The sequence below is a fragment of the Arthrobotrys flagrans genome (assembly GCF_004000055.1).
Source record: "Arthrobotrys flagrans strain CBS H-5679 chromosome Unknown unitig_9, whole genome shotgun sequence".
Lineage (NCBI taxonomy): Eukaryota > Fungi > Ascomycota > Orbiliomycetes > Orbiliales > Orbiliaceae > Arthrobotrys > Arthrobotrys flagrans.
The window spans coordinates 344246-361518 of NW_027137551.1; the positions used below are offsets into that span (position 1 = coordinate 344246).

Sequence of the window (17273 nt, forward strand, 5' to 3'; positions counted from 1 at the left end):
CTGAATTTCGGCCAACGGCAGCATGGTGTCAGCTAACTTTTATCCGATAACAATGGTTCAAAGCATGGGGAATGGTGGATGGAAATCGGATTTCGGTTTGGGACTGGGACCCTGACGCAGCTCGCGGAATGCACCCGACTGGGCTTAGGGCTTACCGCTTCTGACCCAGTCGGACTATGCATTCTTGGCTGACGATTTGTATTTGCCGATTCGAAGGTTCCATTTCGTCGCATGATCTCAAGGCTTAAATTTTGGGGGCAAGCTTCACCGACAGCATTGAACAAGGCACTCTTCCCTTTGTGACGCCTGGGCACGAGACCAAACAGTCGTGGCTCTATCGGTCGGTGCGCGAACGATCTGTAGATGCAAGATATTGACACGGCCATTATTATGCATATTGCAGGATCTGCGACCGAAAGTTGGTAGCGATGTGAGCGATACGCGTAGATATCACTAGGGTGATTTTCGCTCGGAGTCGAATTGATGTTTGAGACAGCACCCCCGGCCTAATAGCTTTTGTCAGAAATGTCAGAATCTTATTTGTTCGTTGATTGTTCTTGTTAAGTTTTCATGCGATGGAGCCATACAACAACAACGCTAATAACAACGTCATGTGACCATATTTCTGACAGCTTTGCGAATAAAGACTATCAAAAAAATGCAACAATTGCAACGCAAACATTAATACAATGCTAAAGAGTGTTAAACATCCCCTTGATGTCTAGGTACCGAGGCCACTTGATGTCGAGGATCGTCCTATTGATGCTTCACGGTTTCGCTTGCAAGACTATTGTACTTTTGTGCCGGTATTATCGGGCATTTTCTAATAGCTACTAGCTATAATTTTACAGAATTTATCATACATTACAAAGTCTATATAAAAGTAACAAGCCATACCTATCTACTAGTTCAAAATGCTAATAAGGTTTAACCGTGTTTAATTCTGGCTATAAGCCATTTCGTGCTTCTCAATATACCCCCGACCATTTCTCGCATATGCGACAATGATTTTGTTGTGATCTTCGTCAATCTTAAGACATACTCGATCCCTAAAATTTGGAGTACTACGTCTCCGGCTTCCGGAAGAGATAGTATTTAAGCGTCTTGGCTGAGATCCAATGTCAACTGCGTACTGATAAATGTCGCCACGTTCGTTGATGAGCGCGACAAAATCCGCATTAGGGGCTATTGCCATATCTTGGATCCTAGTACCAAGACCGTCGTCATGTAGTAGGTCGTTAGAATTCGGGAAGTTGGGCACCCCTAAAACTCAAAGTAAAGATTTTCATTTTCCCAAGGTCTACATCCGGCAAACACCGAAACAATAAAATATCTCCTCCAACAACAGAAACTTCGCCCAGAACCCCTACTTTTGCCGGAACATCAAAGGCCAGCACCCGACTTCCTTCATCTAATCCGAAAATGTTGAGCGTCCTCTTGTTCGTAATTACAAAAACAAAATTCTCCTCAGGATGGACTGCTAGGCCACTCGCGACACCCTCCAGAACCTGATACCAAGCCAAGTTCGGGAGGGTGTAGCCATCTTCACCAAGCGACCAAACTTGTATCTAGAGAATTCTAGCGTTAAATGCGGTCTTAATTTCCGGGTCAAAGAGATCTATAAAGTCATACCTGGCTGTTCCTCCTCGTAAAGTTAACTGCTATAGTCAAGAACTTGTTTGATGGTGCAATTAATATCGAAGACGGTATTGAGCGCAGGACTGAATCTGGATCTGAGACTAGCTCTATCCTACCACGCGGCTCAGGGACTACGCTAGCATAGGAATATATTGATATCGATGAATTGCTGTAGAAGAAGACGCGGGCCGAAGCAGTGTGCGTCGAAATTAGTATAGAGCTGGTGTTCAAGTGGGTGAGATCGATTTCTGGCCCCCTCGGGCTTGAAATAAACTTTCTTAGCCCGAACGTTGATATGAATTTTCTTAATCCATTGGCGCTGCTCCTGCTGCCATTTCGACTAGGAAGGAGAGTGTTCGAATACCGGCCGACACTGTCACGGCTCGATGAACTGCTACTTTGACTCGATTGGCCCCTGCTCCTAGCTCTATTTATCACATCTAATCTGCTGTTTCGCCGATTATTGTCTTGTTGATTTGGCTGTGCCTGAGTCGATGACCTATTATTTGAGAAATTGACTTCGAGTCGTTGATCTACCGTTTGGTAATAGCGAGACGTCTCTTTCACGGCGTAAGAGACTTCTCCTTTTGCATCTCGAATAATCCTCGATAGTGCTGTAAATTGCGTGATTTCGGTGAGAGAAGTGAGGCTTCCAAGCTCCTGGGAGAGGTCAATTCTCGAGATTTCGGAGCAAATAGGACATGGATATGCATCTGGGGTCCGGATAGAAACTCTGACGCTCTAATAGGAATTTAAGTCAGCTTCTGTGTCCATGACGGCTGTTAAAATCTATTGCATGTGTGTTCGGTACGTTTTCACTTGTTCTGAGCCCGACTCCAGCACGACGCTCGTATTCTCCAAGAAAGGTTTCCTTTTGTATTTCGTTCAGGACATGTCCTTCGGGGCAGTTAGAGGCATATATCCTATCTGTGATATCTATGATACCACCACGATATTAGCAGATGTCTCCTTTAACACGAGAAGGGTCCCGAGACTATTAGTCTGCCTCATACCTAATCAGAATCAGTGGTTTGGGTGGGATGTAGTTACTTACTGTATTTACCTTGTCGCAGAGTTTTAACAGAATCTAATGCTTTCGCCATATTTTTATCATTTATCATTGCGAGAAGATCTCTTCTACGCAGGAGTTCTGAAGTCCGACTTAGGGATGGTCACTGCGCAGGCGTTCCTTCTGTCCCTTGGGCACGAGAAGCCTCATCCGCTAACGACGCAATGTAATCTAAATTGTCACAAGCAGTGTTTGTAATGTTGGTCTGGCATTCAATCCCTAATGAAGAAAGTCTCCCAGTATAGTCGTCGATGTTTCTGTCGTGATAAGGCTCCGCGGAAGCTGCAATTATGACGAATAGAATATCGCACATGGACCAAAAGTAATCGATGTCATTGATCTGGTCAACAGTAGTTCCAGATTGTTGTTGTAGCTCGATAATAACGGTTCTAACTCTTCTAAAATCGAGAGGGTTCTAGAATGAAAACCGCAATTGGTAGTTATTAAAAACGTGCAGTGTGAATATTGCACTTTGGGAATTTTTCGGTCAAAAGTTGCTCTTCTCACAAGAGGATTGAAAAACAACGTACTAAAGGATTTGATATCAGGCCGGATGGCACTCCAGCGCAGTATCGCAAGTCTCGGGTCCGCTGTGAAGAGCCTTGTTCCGGTCGCCGAAGAAGAAATACTTTGATACCAAAGGAAATGGTAGCGCCGACGGAATCATCGCTAGAAACAGTAGTTGGATCATCGATAGCATCTGCCAGGTATTCGAACCACTGTGATTGTCGACGGGCTTGAACGCCTTCAAGGTGGAGAAGCCGTGATCCGATGTACAGAGTCTCCAGTACAATTCTTCGGAATCCACTGACGGAAAAATAGAAGGATCGGTATTGCTGATGTAAAAACCGTAAAATACTTGGTATTTTGTCTGGAGAAAGTGAGTATAGACGAGGGGTTATATAGGACGGATCCTGAGATTCCGGGGTAGCTATGACGCCGGTTGGCTGTCGGAACTGGTGAATGAGCTGAAACAGGAGAACAGATCCAACAGTCTCCAAAAGCTCTTTGAAGCTGCCGAGTCCATCGCGATCGGTCGTCCCTGTGATGTCAGAGCTTGGTCTTGAGAGAACATATCTCCCGACTGCTTCATCGCAGAGCTGATCGATATCTGTTCGCCCATCTAGCCGGCTGTAGAATGAGGATAGTCCAGCGATTGTGAGAATTGACATTTGATATCACATTCTTAGATTCACCTTGAGGGGTAACTGGAGGAATGATTGACCAAATTTCAACAGGTTTTTACGATATTGATGTTGATTTGAATGCCTTCTCTCTTAATTGTCCTATTTGGATGTCAACGAACAGCATTCCTCAAGCTCACGAGCGGCCATGGCCACGGCACTTCTTAGCAAACTTTGTTTAAGTACTTAAGTAGATGCCCACTCTATCAATTCAGCTCGTGAGCAATGATACATATACATGTACATGCCCAATGGTGTGTTATGCACCTTCAGCGCCACGGCGGCCGGGTCTGCACATCCGGTTCATGATTGGTCCCTGGTCACCAAATCGGGCTTCTGTTTGGTCGAAAATGATAAGAAGAGGAGTAACTATTCTTGCGAAGGCATCAAAATCAACAGCCTGCTCTGCGACTCTGCAAAAGGACCCGAAGTGGCTTGAGGCTGAATGCGCATGCAGAAACTCTTCAGAAGGTCTTGTAGCTGATAGCGTGGACTATCCTTCCGGCTTCCGCAAACGAGACTTTGTTTGGTCTCCCATTTTTCCTCCCCCATTAGACAGGGACAGTAGACCCTCGTTCCTATGCACCATGCTAAGGTTGTTCTTATAAAAGAAATTTGCTTTGCCCTTTAGAAGTAAATAGAATATGTTTCCAGGCTCTTTTTCTTGTCTTCACTGCCCACGATGATACGTACAGGCGGGCTTTGACAGAGCGACAAATTAATGTATGTTAGGCCTGTAGCGTTTAGAGTTTACATTCTTTAAACCCCAAGATATAGAGTTTCCTAGGGTTTCTGAATGGTTAAAATAAAAGTTGGCTTTCCCATTTATGGGGCCCGGTCTTAGATGATTGCATTCTCTGGTGGGTACCAAAGGAACTTTTCGCACCTGCACGTATACAAAAGCCTTCTAACTGATTAGCTAATATCGCGATACTTCTGTAGGGTCGTTGGAACTGGTGAGGAAACTCTACATCATATCTCGATACTCCGTACATACCGATGAAAATATCTGGCACTAGCGTCGACAAACTTAAGTTTCGTCCTTCCAATGCCAAACTATTACAACTAAAGTCTTGGGATATCCGGATAACAAGGTGGCCGATTATGATTCAAACTCTCCTTAGGAATATTTCTCACACCGGGAGAAATGATCAGAGTCGCAGGCCCAGGTGGCGCTCTACTAGGTTATTTTATTGGGGGCCTGATTTATTGGTCAGTGATAGCGACACTAGGAGAAATGACAGCCGTTCTTCCCGTCGAAGGAATCTTAATAGAATTTCCTTCACGATTCCTTGGCAGTCACGTTGGGTTCGCTGTCGGGTGGCTGTATTGGTAAGTAAATATCGTTTACTCAAAAAATGTTACGGCCTGTTAATAATGTACTGATATACAAATTGGGCATGGATCATTAAAGGGCTTGCTACGCTATTGTAGTGCCGACTCAGATAATTGAGATATCAGATATCATGGAATTCAACTATAACCAAAATATCCGATGGGTATTTGCGGAAAAGTGTCAAAGAGAATTCTGGATCCTGTTCTTTTGGGTTTTGATCTTACCTATCAATCTGATCCCTATTAAAGTAGGCTCCTGGGAAGACATCGTACAGTACCCGCTATTTAGATTGCATGATAATAGAATGCCAGATATACGGAAAAATAGAAGCCGTTATTGGGTATTTCAAAATGTTAGTGCTCTGCGGGCTGATAATTCTTATGCTTGTTATCGCCGGTGGAAATGGTGAGAGATGAGCCCCACATTAAAACACACTATCTGTGTGTCCTGATACATGACAAGTCTCTCTCTTGATATAGCTAGACCTGGCCAAACAAGACTAGGCTTTAGTGATGGTGAGTTAGCTCCATCATTCTCCATCCAGCAATTTTGACTTCCCGCAAAATCCTAGATTTCAAATTATAATATTAGTAGTGTGGAACTCAACCAATGGGCCTTTCTTGAATGAATACAAAGTGGGAGACAGAAATGAAGACAAAATGGCAGATAGCTATTTCGGGCCCAGCCGGACAGTTATTATTAACGCTGTAGGTTCACATGTATGAGAGCGCTGCACCACCGTTGATTTACCACTAACTAGAATGACATAAACTTAGCAACGTTCTAAGCACTGCGCTTTTTAGCTATGTGGGCATGGAAATAGTAGCCGTAGCTGTAGGTGAAACAAGATATCTGGACAAAGCAAAAAGCCCCGAGAGTATCAAAGTCGGAACACGAAATTTTTATATCCGAGTCATTGCCCTATATCTAGCCAGTATATTGGCCATGTTTTTCCCAGTTCGGTCACGAAATCTAAATTTAGACCCGGGTAAGAAAAACAAAAGCGCTACGTCTCCATTCCTTATCGCCATTATCGAAGCCGGGATACCGATTCTTCCTCATATTCGTAATTCCTTCTTCGTCTTTTCAGGATTCGCATCTGCGGTGAATTCCCTGTACGTTTCCTCGAGAATCCTTTATTCGTTAGCAAAGCGAGATATGGTATGGCCAAAGTCGTTCCAGAAGAGACTCAAGGCTACCTGTCGAGTGAAATCCCTTCGAGGAATTCCGTCGGCAGCCGTGGGAACTGGTTGGTTCATTGCCCTTGTTTCTGTAGTGGGAGTACAGAAGGATAGTAAAGTATAAGTTCTACATATGAGCCTTAATCTACCATAACACTAATATCTTTTTTCATAGGTTTTCAGTAAATTTTCGACGAACGCGGTTGTTTCGGCACAAATTGTCAACTGTTGTATCTGCCTCTCGTACATAAGATACTATCGCCAGTGAGCACCCTCTACGCTCTAATTATTTATCCTATATGAATCTTCGTCATTAACAGTCCTCAAGCCTTCGACACCTAGAAAATCAAGTCACGCCAGACAAGTTACGAGTAAGTAGTAATCTTTATGCATACAAGACACACTTCCAACCCGTGAGAGCCGTCTTTGGATTCGTTGGCTGCGCCTCTGTCATTCTTACAAATGGCATTCCGGCCATCCTCAAAAAGGAAGTTGGGGTGGGGGACATAGTTGCATCATATATCAGCGTGCGTAAATAAGTTCCAAGATTCCACAACCCTTTTTGGAAACAATATTTGAAAATGGCAAAGGAAGAGAAAATAAAAATAACGGGTACAAATTATGTTAACATTTGCCGCGTGGTTGGTGCGATTAGGTCCTTCTCTTTGCTCTCTTAGCTGTATTTTATGCTTTTAAGAGAGTTAGAAGTTACAAGGCCACGAAGATCCGAGATTCTGAAATATAATATAGACAGCCTGGCGCTGAAAGGAGAGGCGATCTACCCCTAGATTCTTCCCTCGGGATTTGGGAGAATCTAAAAGCCTTCAGCAATTGGGTTTTGGTATACCTATAGTTGTTTTCACTTCGTTTTTCACACACGTTGTCTTTTTAGCAGCCCACCGATACATACGTATTCAAATAGTATTGCACTTTTAACTTATAGTATGTATAAATGAAGACATAGTACCCTTACAAACTAGTCTTACCGGGCTTTCTGCCCTCTAAAGCACATTTTATAGAGGTTGACATGGGGCTGTTTGTAGTCAATTCGACTAACGCCAGCTTACAAAAGCCTTCGAAGTGGTTAATATGCATGGCACCCCGACAACAGAAACTCTCGGGACCGGGAGCTCGGGAAGTTGCATGACAGTTTCAGATTCTAGGCGTGTAGGAGGAAAGACAAAAGAAGAATTAAGGATTAAGCAGGGTTGATTGATCAAGAATGGCAAAAACGAAGGTGGGTGGCCTTGACCCTGCGTCGCGGCATAGATATCCAGGGTTCTAAAGAGCGCTAGAGCCTCATTGCATCATAACCACGCACACTAGCATGAATCCATTCTTGATATCGATTTTACGCGCATGAAACCCTTATTCAAGGGCCAAAGTGGCAAATTTGACACATTTTAACTCACTAGTCAGCTGCAATTCAGTTGACAAATATACTGTTCAAATGAGGAGCGTGTTTACGATCTCATGCATACAGCTGAAATATAAGGCTTTGGGAATTAGAAGTACTTGCAAATTGCGGTAATCGCCGTACCGTATATGCATGCGGCGCTGAGAGCGAGAAGCCATTGGCTTAATGCCTTACCCCGCTTTGCCTGGTTCTCACTCGTCCAGCTGTAGATAGCTGGAAATTCCAAGCTTTTAAGAGGAGTTTCTATCAGACAACTCAAGGGTACCGAGCCTTAAGGTTCTTTTGGTTCGCCGACTTCGCATTTCTTACATTTAATTTTGACGCCATTCGACTTTCTTGTCTTGTACTCAGACCTTATCGGGGTGCGCAATCCTTCAAAGATTTTCTCTCATTAAACATTAAAGCATCTAGACACTTCATAACTACAATAGGACTCTGCAGCAACTATCCTTAAAATGGAGCCCCGAAATTTATATAAGTGTATGCGAAGCGACTGTGGCCGAGAAGGCCCTGATTCAACCGTGGATGACTCTCTAAAAATATGTTCTTGTCCCGCGATTTCTCACCTCGTACTATCAGAAGACAAATATGGCGTTCTATGTGCCGATTGGTGTCGCAAATGCAAGACCAAATTCCCATGCTCCAATCTTCGCCATATCACCTGCTTTGAATCTCTACTCCCACGCGAAGCGGATGATACACAGCACCAGCCTACATCTGCTAGAAGACTACGCAATGACGCAAAGATCAGGAGCCACCTATCTTCGATTTTCTCGACCGAGACGGATATTGTCATGCAGCGCAAGCTCCACAAAGAAGACAATAGAGTCGCCCGCTGGTTTATTGCGGAAAGCACCGAAGCTGACTCTCGCCGTGGCGTTCTCTATGCCACAGATCGATTCCAAAGATTGAGCGCTCAGGGAAAACTTGCAGAGAATCAATTTCCTAGTATAGTGTCCTTTATCGGGGACACCGGGAAGGGCAAGTCAACTTTAATCAGAGCCATGATAAAGACATCAACGAGGACGGTGGGCCCGTCATTCAATCCCGATGATTTAAGCATCAATGACTTACGGTTGAACTCGCTCGAAAACCGGTGACAGCTATCCAACACCCTAATTTCAACCTAACTCCGAACAGTGCGGGTATACATCTTTATGCGGACCCGCAAACACTGAGCAAACGAAGTCCTATTCTTTTCGCCGATTGCAAAGGTTTCAATACTCATACAAAAGCTCAGGCAGTCAGTGGTATGGATCTGAACAGATCCCACGAAGATATGCCATTCAGAAGAAAATGGACGATCGAAAGAGGAGAACACAAGCGACAGAGCATAACGGATGGGCTATATCCACAATTCATGTACCTTTTCAGTGACGTTATATGCTACGTAATGGATAGAAGCGCATCCGTTTCGAAAGATATAATACGTCTCCTAGAATGGGCTGCTCGTGGAGAAGCAGACTCAGTCAATATGGAACCTTACAAAGCTTTGGTGGTTGTAATAAACCAACCTAGCAATTGGCAGAAAGAATGGGAAAGCCAGGAGTTTTCCGCTCGCGATAGTATGTTGGAACAGCTCCCAGAGACTGGTTGGCGAGAGTCGTCTCTCTTAGTCGAAGCGGTTGATCGGATTAACTCCACCAGAGATGGTAACAAAATCTTTACAACCTACGCCCTGGTTAAGAAATATTTCCAAAGGATCGAAGTGTGTTATATCCCAAGACGAAAGGATAGAGGCGTCGCAGCAGAATTGATGCTCTCAAAATATCGTCTTCTACGACACACTATTCTTAGTTGTCCCAAAGAAGCCCAGACCAAAAAGAAAGAAAGCTACAATCGGTTCAACTTTACCGATCTTTCAAGTCAATTTGACCTAGCTTTCCATCATTTCGCAACTTCTGATGGGCCGTTCGATATGTGCAAAATTGCCCATAAAGGTCGGGTAGAACCTCGAAAAATGTCCGATCACATACTAGTTCTTATGAAATGTATGGAGGAAACCGATAATCGTCAGTCAACTCAGCTTTTTGGAGAAATTGTAGCATCGAGCCTCATCAGCAGCAGCGCTGCGAGACCATCAAAGAGGTAAATGTCAAACTTCAAACAAATTGCAAGTCGGGAATCATTTAATAACCCTTCACTAGCATTACCACCCCAGTATACATTTGAAACTGAGTTCCAGTTCTTGAAAACATGCCTGGGCGGCATCACTCGATTCTATCGCTCGCACAAACAGTGTGAATTCACTGACGGCGATGAAAACTTATACGTGCTCAACGTTTAAGTATTCTTTCCCACCAGAAATTGAAGTCATTCTGGAATAGTTGCAAAAGTTACAAATCATGTTTCACTTGTTTGCGTTCGATACCACATCATGTCCTCCCATGCAGCCATGCATTGTGTACCACATGTGTCCTCGACTTTGCTATACCATCGAGAACAGTTCATTCAGCTTACGACATATCACGATGTTTCTTGTGCAATGCCACATTCCAACAAGTTCAGACGATTCGAACGATACCTTCCTGTGCTGGCATCCAAATCTTAACCCTGGATGGTGGGGGCGTCAGAGGCATCATAGAGCTCGTGATATTGAAGCGCTTGATGGATATTACAGGCCTCGGGATTAACATTGGCTACTTCTTTGATTTAATTGTTGGTACAAGTACCGGTGGGTTAAAATGTTTAGATGGCCATTGAGCTGAGACGTACGCATATGCTAACCCCGAACTTGGTTAGGTGGACTTATCGCACTAGGGCTAGCCTTACGTGGTCTTAGCCTTGATGCCATGTTCCAAGAATTCACCGACATCTGTGAGAACACATTTTTCAGGCCACTGGATCAAATTGTCAAAAAGATAGGGTTTGCTTTCAACTGGTATGATAGTTTATATAGCACCGAATATCTTAGAAGCCGAGTGAAGGAGATTATGTCTATCGAGGGCAAAGATCTCTCTATGTTCGGCAGCCCTATACAAACAGGGAAACAGCCTATCACACATGTCGGCGTAACGATTGTCAAGAAAGGCGAAATTGCCAGCACCATTACAAATTACAATCGAACAGTTCCGGGTACGGCAATTTACCTTATCTAAGCTATTAATAAACTACCGGGTTACTAAAACTCTATGGTAGAACAACGTCTCGACTTTGAGAGAGAAGATAATGATGACCAAGAACTTGCAGCATGGGAAGCGTGAGAAACGTCTCGAATAATTACATTGAGAATACAAACATTTAACTCTGTGCTTGGCTTCAGAGGACTGTGTACCTCTGCTGCTCCTGTTTATTTTAGCCGCTACGTCAGATCGGGGCCAAGTCAAGATCTCTATATAGACGGCGGGGTCAAGAACAATAATCCCATCAACTGGGCATTAAATGAAGCCAAGCAACTATGGCCTGAGCTGAAGGACACCCAACGAACGGACATTTTACTGTCTCTAGGGACAGGGAAATTTGAAAAATTACACGTTGTGGGAGCCATCTTTTGTGTTTAACAGAAGTTGGGTCAGGAACATCATCCAAGCTTTCCTTCAGAACTTGGACGGAGAAGTCGTCTGGGAGGAATTTAAGCAAAACAAGGGAGCAGAAAAGTACGACACTAAGACACACCATCGTCTAAACGCTAATCTACCCATTAAGAGATGTAAACTCGATGACGTGAGGCAGCTGAAGCTTCTTCGAAAGGGAACAGAACGCTATTTCGACCCCATGACCCTCAATGGTGGCTACCGATACCTGCATTCGGTTGCACATCGTCTACTAGCGAAACTATTCTTCTTTCAACCTACCTCTCGTGTGCGACATGACAGAGGGAAAGGAGCTAGTTTAACACATCTGCCTGGGGTTATTCGATGTCGACTCGATAACCATTCAACAGAAGTCAAGACTCTAGTAACTAAAATAGCTTATTTCTTCTCTTCCAACCAGGACTCTTTACTGGATGCAGTCAACGAGAATAACAAACTGCCCTTCAATCAAGATACCGTTAAAATGGTTAGGGGCTATGACGCTATCTTTGAAGTGGATCATATAATCACCATATCAAACGGCAAATCCTGGCAAGCAGTGTACGTTAGATTTAATGACGACAGAGAGTACTACCCAACCAGTGGATTTCCTTGCCGAATGGACGGTATGCAATCTCGCCTTGAATGGCAAATATACAGCTAACAAAATATCTTTTAGATCTACTCAGTAGAGTGGGAGAGGATAAATATCAGGACACTGAACTGCCTTATCCTATGGCGAAGCCAACCAAACCGATGAGGAGTAACCAAGCCGCGTGGCACGAGCCTAACTCCGAGAGTAGGCACACGCAAGGAGCACTTACTCAAAACCCAGGCACGGTGCTTCCGCGATCTAGAGAGCCTAACCATCAAGGAATGGCAGCGCATCGAGACGCTCGAGGCGAAGAAGTTTATAGGGAAGAGAACATCTGCAAATAATGCAGGGGCCAAGCATAGGGCCGTCAAGCTCCCAAACCCAAGCTCAAGCTCAAGCCCAAGCTCAAGTGCCACGGCCGTACACCTATTCATCTACTACCTTACAAGATATAGAAAGGCAGGGGAGGGGATTCCGGGGTTTTTCGAAAATGAAGAACGTGTGCCGCGAAGACGCTGAGGCTCCCCATCCGACGTCCAACTTTGAGTCTGGGTCGCGAGACCAATATCAGCTGTACTATCGTCAGAGCTAATCAAATATGCGTTGTCATTACTCGAAGCTTATGTGATAATCGATAGATTATAGAAGCTTGGATTAGATTAGACTGTAAGGGGGAGTAATCAGTTTAAAGACTTTACCGTAACTATTTATTCTTCGATAAAAGTTTTAGATGTTACAGGTGACGTGAGGCTAGACGTTGTTAATTCTAGACTCATGCTCACCACCCGCTGGTAGCCATGGTGTGTTGTGGTCTTGCGTTGATAGACAAAAAGTTCACATGTCTTGTAGATGTGGCATTTTGCGCTTACCAAACTTATTGGAATATATAAACTCGGACATAAAATACCTGGGAAAATTGTATATATAAAGTCTTCAGCTAGATAAGTTAAAGGACTTTCTCTAACCAAATACTTAGCTATCATGCAAGGATTCAGAATGAGCGGTGTTTCTGGATTGTTCCATTCAAACTCGGTGATAGCATTTGCTTTGTCAAGATGTCTTGTAGAAGTATGTAGCTTATAGACGATGCATAACTTGATATGATGTGCGTTGATAATAGCAAAATACTCTGTGCGGTTGTCTAGAGAATCCTTTTAGTCGGTGGTAAGGCATTCCACTTTGTAGTATACCAGAACATATCTATAAGGCCATGATCAATGTAAACATTCCGACAGCAGTCGGGCCTGGTTCAGCTGGGTACGCTTTTCGTCAAATAGATCCTCAAGGAAGTCGTATTCCAAGCCACCGACTCATCTCTTCCGCTTGGTTGTGTCTCCCCGGCGATGACCTTTCACTGGTTGGCTGATTGATCAATAATGTTGATTGGTATTCTGAACCGGCTTCCTTGAGCTCCGCGGATCTATAAAACACCTAAATATAAACCCGTAGGATGCCAATATTCTGCGAATTGGTGTCGCGGGAGCTCCAACCATGATAGATTTCAAGGTTGAATGTTAGTCTCAAAGCCTGGCGCTGGCTCCAGTCGAGTTCCCATGCTTGTTTCGAATTAGCGAGACCCGACACAGTGGAACAATCTAACCAACCCGGCCAGTTCCGCCAGACCTACACCGCTTAATACGGCTTGATACAAGTAGCGTGCTGAAGCAGGTGGGAGCTGAGTGTTCGTTGTGTCCAGCATAAAGTTACACGAAATACCTCACAGTTGAGGCAATCCACTTCGTCCAACTATCTTGTGAGGGGAAATAAGGCGGTGCAAATTAATGACCTGGCGCAAGGGAGGATTAGTTATATTTCCCGGCCATGATTATTTAATGAGCTGACACGCGCAGTGACCAATGGAACGATATATATTCCCTTACCTCTTCTCCTCCGATCTCTCCTTTTTCCTGAGTAAATGTTCCTTATCATGAATTGATTGATCTTGTTTATCTTCATTGTTGAATATCGAGATACATATCGATACTCCAATTGGGCGAGAACGTGCGGCCGGTCTGTTCAGCCTGCGTGATTTACATCAGCTTCAACACAACAACTCCTCGACGCCACCTCATCTCCACACACCACCACATCGCCACTGCTTTACCGTCGACCATGGCTAGGATGACCGTCTCCCTACCATACGATGTCCTCTGCCTTATCGCGGGTTTTGTAAGCTCTCTTAAATATTGATTGAATGCCCTATCCACTAATCGACGGTTTTCTAGATCGCCTCGCGCCGGGACCTCATCTCATTCTGTCAGGCATCCCGCGAAACCCGCGATGCAGCAATACCCCACATTTACAACACCATTTTTTTCGAGTCATGGCCGAATATCGGGTCTAGGCAGTTAGCCGACCAGTATACAGTAGGGTACCCTATTAAGACCCTCTTTGACATCCTCAATGAGGATTTACGTCGCCTTCCGGACCGTCAAACCCGGGCGACACTCATCAGGTCGCTTTGTCACGCCGCTATTCCGGATACCAGCGATAGAACTATTGGAAGGACTAAGGATATATTTATGAATCAATTGGTATATTTGATAGAGACACTCCCGAGGCTTCAAAGGTGCCCGTTCTCCAAGCGAACTACAGAGTCCATACATTCGACTAATCGTAGTACAAATCAAACAGCCTTTCCATAACTACAGTTGATTTGCTGATACCAGAATGCGAGGCTGCTATCTCTGCTTCCCAAACCATTACTGATCTCACTATTACACCCCAAAACTTCGTTGCTATAACGTGTGAATCCCGTCGTTTAGCCCAATCCACAACTTGGTTTCTTCCGTTGTGGGGCAACATATCATCATCCGTTCTCAAATCCCTAACAATAACATCTCTCCCTCCATCCCACCACTCTGTTCTCGATCGAATCTCTGTTCTTGGATCCGTCGAACTCTGGAACATAATTTCAAACTGCCCGGGCCTCAGACACCTTGATATCCGGGTTAAAATCTCTAGTAGAGACAGAGGGAACAATTATGTCAAAGACCTAGCTGGACGGGTATCGAATAATACTGGATTTGTTGTGGAAGACCCTGCAAGTGATGTCGTTGGAACACTTAGACCGTCATATACACCTCTTGTACGTCTTGTACGTCTTGAAACACTACGATTAGAGAACTGTACAATGGCGGCATTCGAGTTGAACCGGCTGGACCCGTGTTCTTGGAAGAAACTTCATATCCCTTTCAATGGCCGGAAAAAATTGTTCAAAGAATTAGGCAACAATGGCCTGACATCTAACGGCGAACGATCCATGGCATTTCCGCGGAATCTGAAGAGTCTGGTTGTCGACAATCTACCCCTCTCTTCAGATCGAAAGGAAGCTTGGCACAAAAATTTCGAGAAACAGTTTGGGGAGCTAAGACTTGACGAATTGATAGTTATCACTCAAAAGGCGGACTTTTGGGTTGGCGGGACACCGTCAAGGATCGCTGGATTATCGGCAACCCGAGATGGACACGACTTGTCACCGAATACGAGAAACGAAGCTATAAACCTCATTTCTGGGTCTCGCCAAGCATCGGTTGAAAATCGACAGCCGATATGGAGGTCTGCTTCCCCTATCCATGATAGCTATATGACGAGCACTCTACACGATATTCCGGGCAACCAGGGAGTGATTGAACCAGGAATGGGAACTTGGTTGAAAAGGCTTCTCTTGAAAGGTAGTTGGGCAATGACAAAAGGGTTGATGGCGCAGCTATTGGGGACCTGTTATGGGTTAGAAGAGTTTGGTGTTGCCTTACTCTGGAGAGAGTGGGTAGGTGGTCGTAGATTCAAACCAGGCGGGTAGCAATTACTAATCTCTAGACAGGAACACAAGGTCTCGAATTTTTCGGCGTCCTTAAAACGCTTACGCCAGCTCAAAGCGTTAATTATTTTGAATGAGCCGCAAAGCACCAATATGAATCCGGAATGGGGATTGCCTTTGCCAACGAAAAATAAGGTATGGGGGAGCAAGTTGGAGTTTGAAGACGATAGTTTCTTGCAGTTTGGACAGTCACAAGAGAGGCTGAGATATTGGGGTGTCGGCAAGAAGATGTGGATTGCTGTGCTAGAGGAAGGTGAAGAGAGCAATAGGTGGAAGAGGAATTATGGGGAAGGAAGTAGTAAGGGGAGTAGCGTGCTACGGAGGGTGTTTAGGGAGGTGGATAGGGAATCTGTGGACGGAGTGGAAATTTTGGAATGGATTAGGTTCTGTGATGCGGGATGGGTTAGTGAGGCAGAAGACTCGAGAGTTCTTGTTTCGTATAATCTTTAGCTGGGCTACGTTGGCGGCTGGTCTCGAGGCTAAGCTGGGCTTCGGAAAGCGTTATTTGCTGTGAATTTTTGATTTAACGTGCGGGAAAGGTATTGACGTCATCTACATCTGAGTTTCGAGGCCATACTTGTACCTTTGGATTAAGACCCTCGAGCACAATATATTTACGACAGGACTGACGACCGTGGAAAAATGCACAACAGGTTTCGGTTAGGGTCCGGGAAGAGTGGGGGTTAGTGGGTTTTTGCTTTTTGAATTACTTGGCGTGGGCATCGCAGCTTCCCAACTATCTGCTTCAATGTTATTCTTCGTCTAGCAATCGAAGTTTGGGACCCTTGAGAGCTGTGGAATTAGATGGAAGTATATTCCGTTTACATCTGGCTTGACACGTCAGTACTTTCCTAGCTGTTAGCAGCTATCACATATCGCCGTCCTGCGCGTTTGACGTCGACGCGACTCCCACCGCCCCACCAACTCTCCTCACTTTTTCGAGGCGGAGATCCATGCAAGATGCGATGTCGTCTGCTCATGGTAATTTACTATCCGTGAAGGATGTCCGCTAATCATGTATAATTCGCAGCAAGGTCTGGGTACTGCGATGTTTCCGGGAATCTTATTGGCCAGAGGGTTTTCTGCCAACAACTCTCCACACTTTCGACATTCCAGGCTCCTGCTTTTCAAGAGCGAAAAAAACACTTACTTAAGGATATGTTTGTGAGTTTCATAATTGAAAGAATAATATTGTATCCCATATTTCTTTGGGTCCCTAAAACCGAACTGTGGGCTTGCTGTTGGCGAGAAAAACCTCAAAGACAAATATCTGGATTACCGAGGTACCTACGTTTGTCTGGCAAGTATATATACGGCATACTGGCGGCCGGCCTCGAGCTCGGGACTAATGTATACCTTACAAGTATATAGAATCTGTTTCCGCTGGTACCCCAATATCATCGTCGTCATACAATAGCAATTATTGCCGACCATTCTTTCCATCCATTCTGATATTTGGGTACGAGGCTAGCATACCCGGATTCCTCAGCTGCAATTAGTAGTTGATGTACACTTTAATCG

General features: G+C 44.6%; 4 protein-coding genes across 4 annotated transcripts; 3 read left to right on the plus strand and 1 right to left on the minus strand.

The window, feature by feature from the left end:
* Window positions 1–2810: 2810 nt before the first annotated feature.
* DFL_005484 (uncharacterized protein) lies at window positions 2811–3879 on the minus strand (the record flags this gene model as incomplete). The annotated part of the gene is made up of 2 exons (XM_067634750.1): window positions 2811–3122; window positions 3238–3879. The coding sequence occupies 2 exons, from the start codon at window positions 3877–3879 to the stop codon at window positions 2811–2813; spliced, it is 954 nt and encodes a 317-aa protein (XP_067489249.1).
* A 4401-nt stretch (window positions 3880–8280) lies between these two features.
* DFL_005485 (uncharacterized protein) lies at window positions 8281–9917 on the plus strand (the record flags this gene model as incomplete). Its single annotated transcript, XM_067634751.1, has 2 exons — window positions 8281–8900; window positions 8966–9917. The coding sequence occupies 2 exons, from the start codon at window positions 8281–8283 to the stop codon at window positions 9915–9917; spliced, it is 1572 nt and encodes a 523-aa protein (XP_067489250.1).
* A 515-nt stretch (window positions 9918–10432) lies between these two features.
* Window positions 10433–12276, plus strand: DFL_005486 (uncharacterized protein; the record flags this gene model as incomplete). The annotated part of the gene is made up of 5 exons (XM_067634752.1): window positions 10433–10487; window positions 10568–10900; window positions 10964–11024; window positions 11329–11963; window positions 12017–12276. 5 exons carry the CDS (start codon window positions 10433–10435, stop codon window positions 12274–12276), a joined length of 1344 nt encoding a protein of 447 aa, XP_067489251.1.
* A 1768-nt stretch (window positions 12277–14044) lies between these two features.
* On the plus strand, window positions 14045–16202 carry DFL_005487 (uncharacterized protein; the record flags this gene model as incomplete). Its single annotated transcript, XM_067634753.1, has 4 exons — window positions 14045–14101; window positions 14158–14501; window positions 14567–15701; window positions 15756–16202. The coding sequence occupies 4 exons, from the start codon at window positions 14045–14047 to the stop codon at window positions 16200–16202; spliced, it is 1983 nt and encodes a 660-aa protein (XP_067489252.1).
* Between the last annotated feature and the right edge of the window lie 1071 nt (window positions 16203–17273).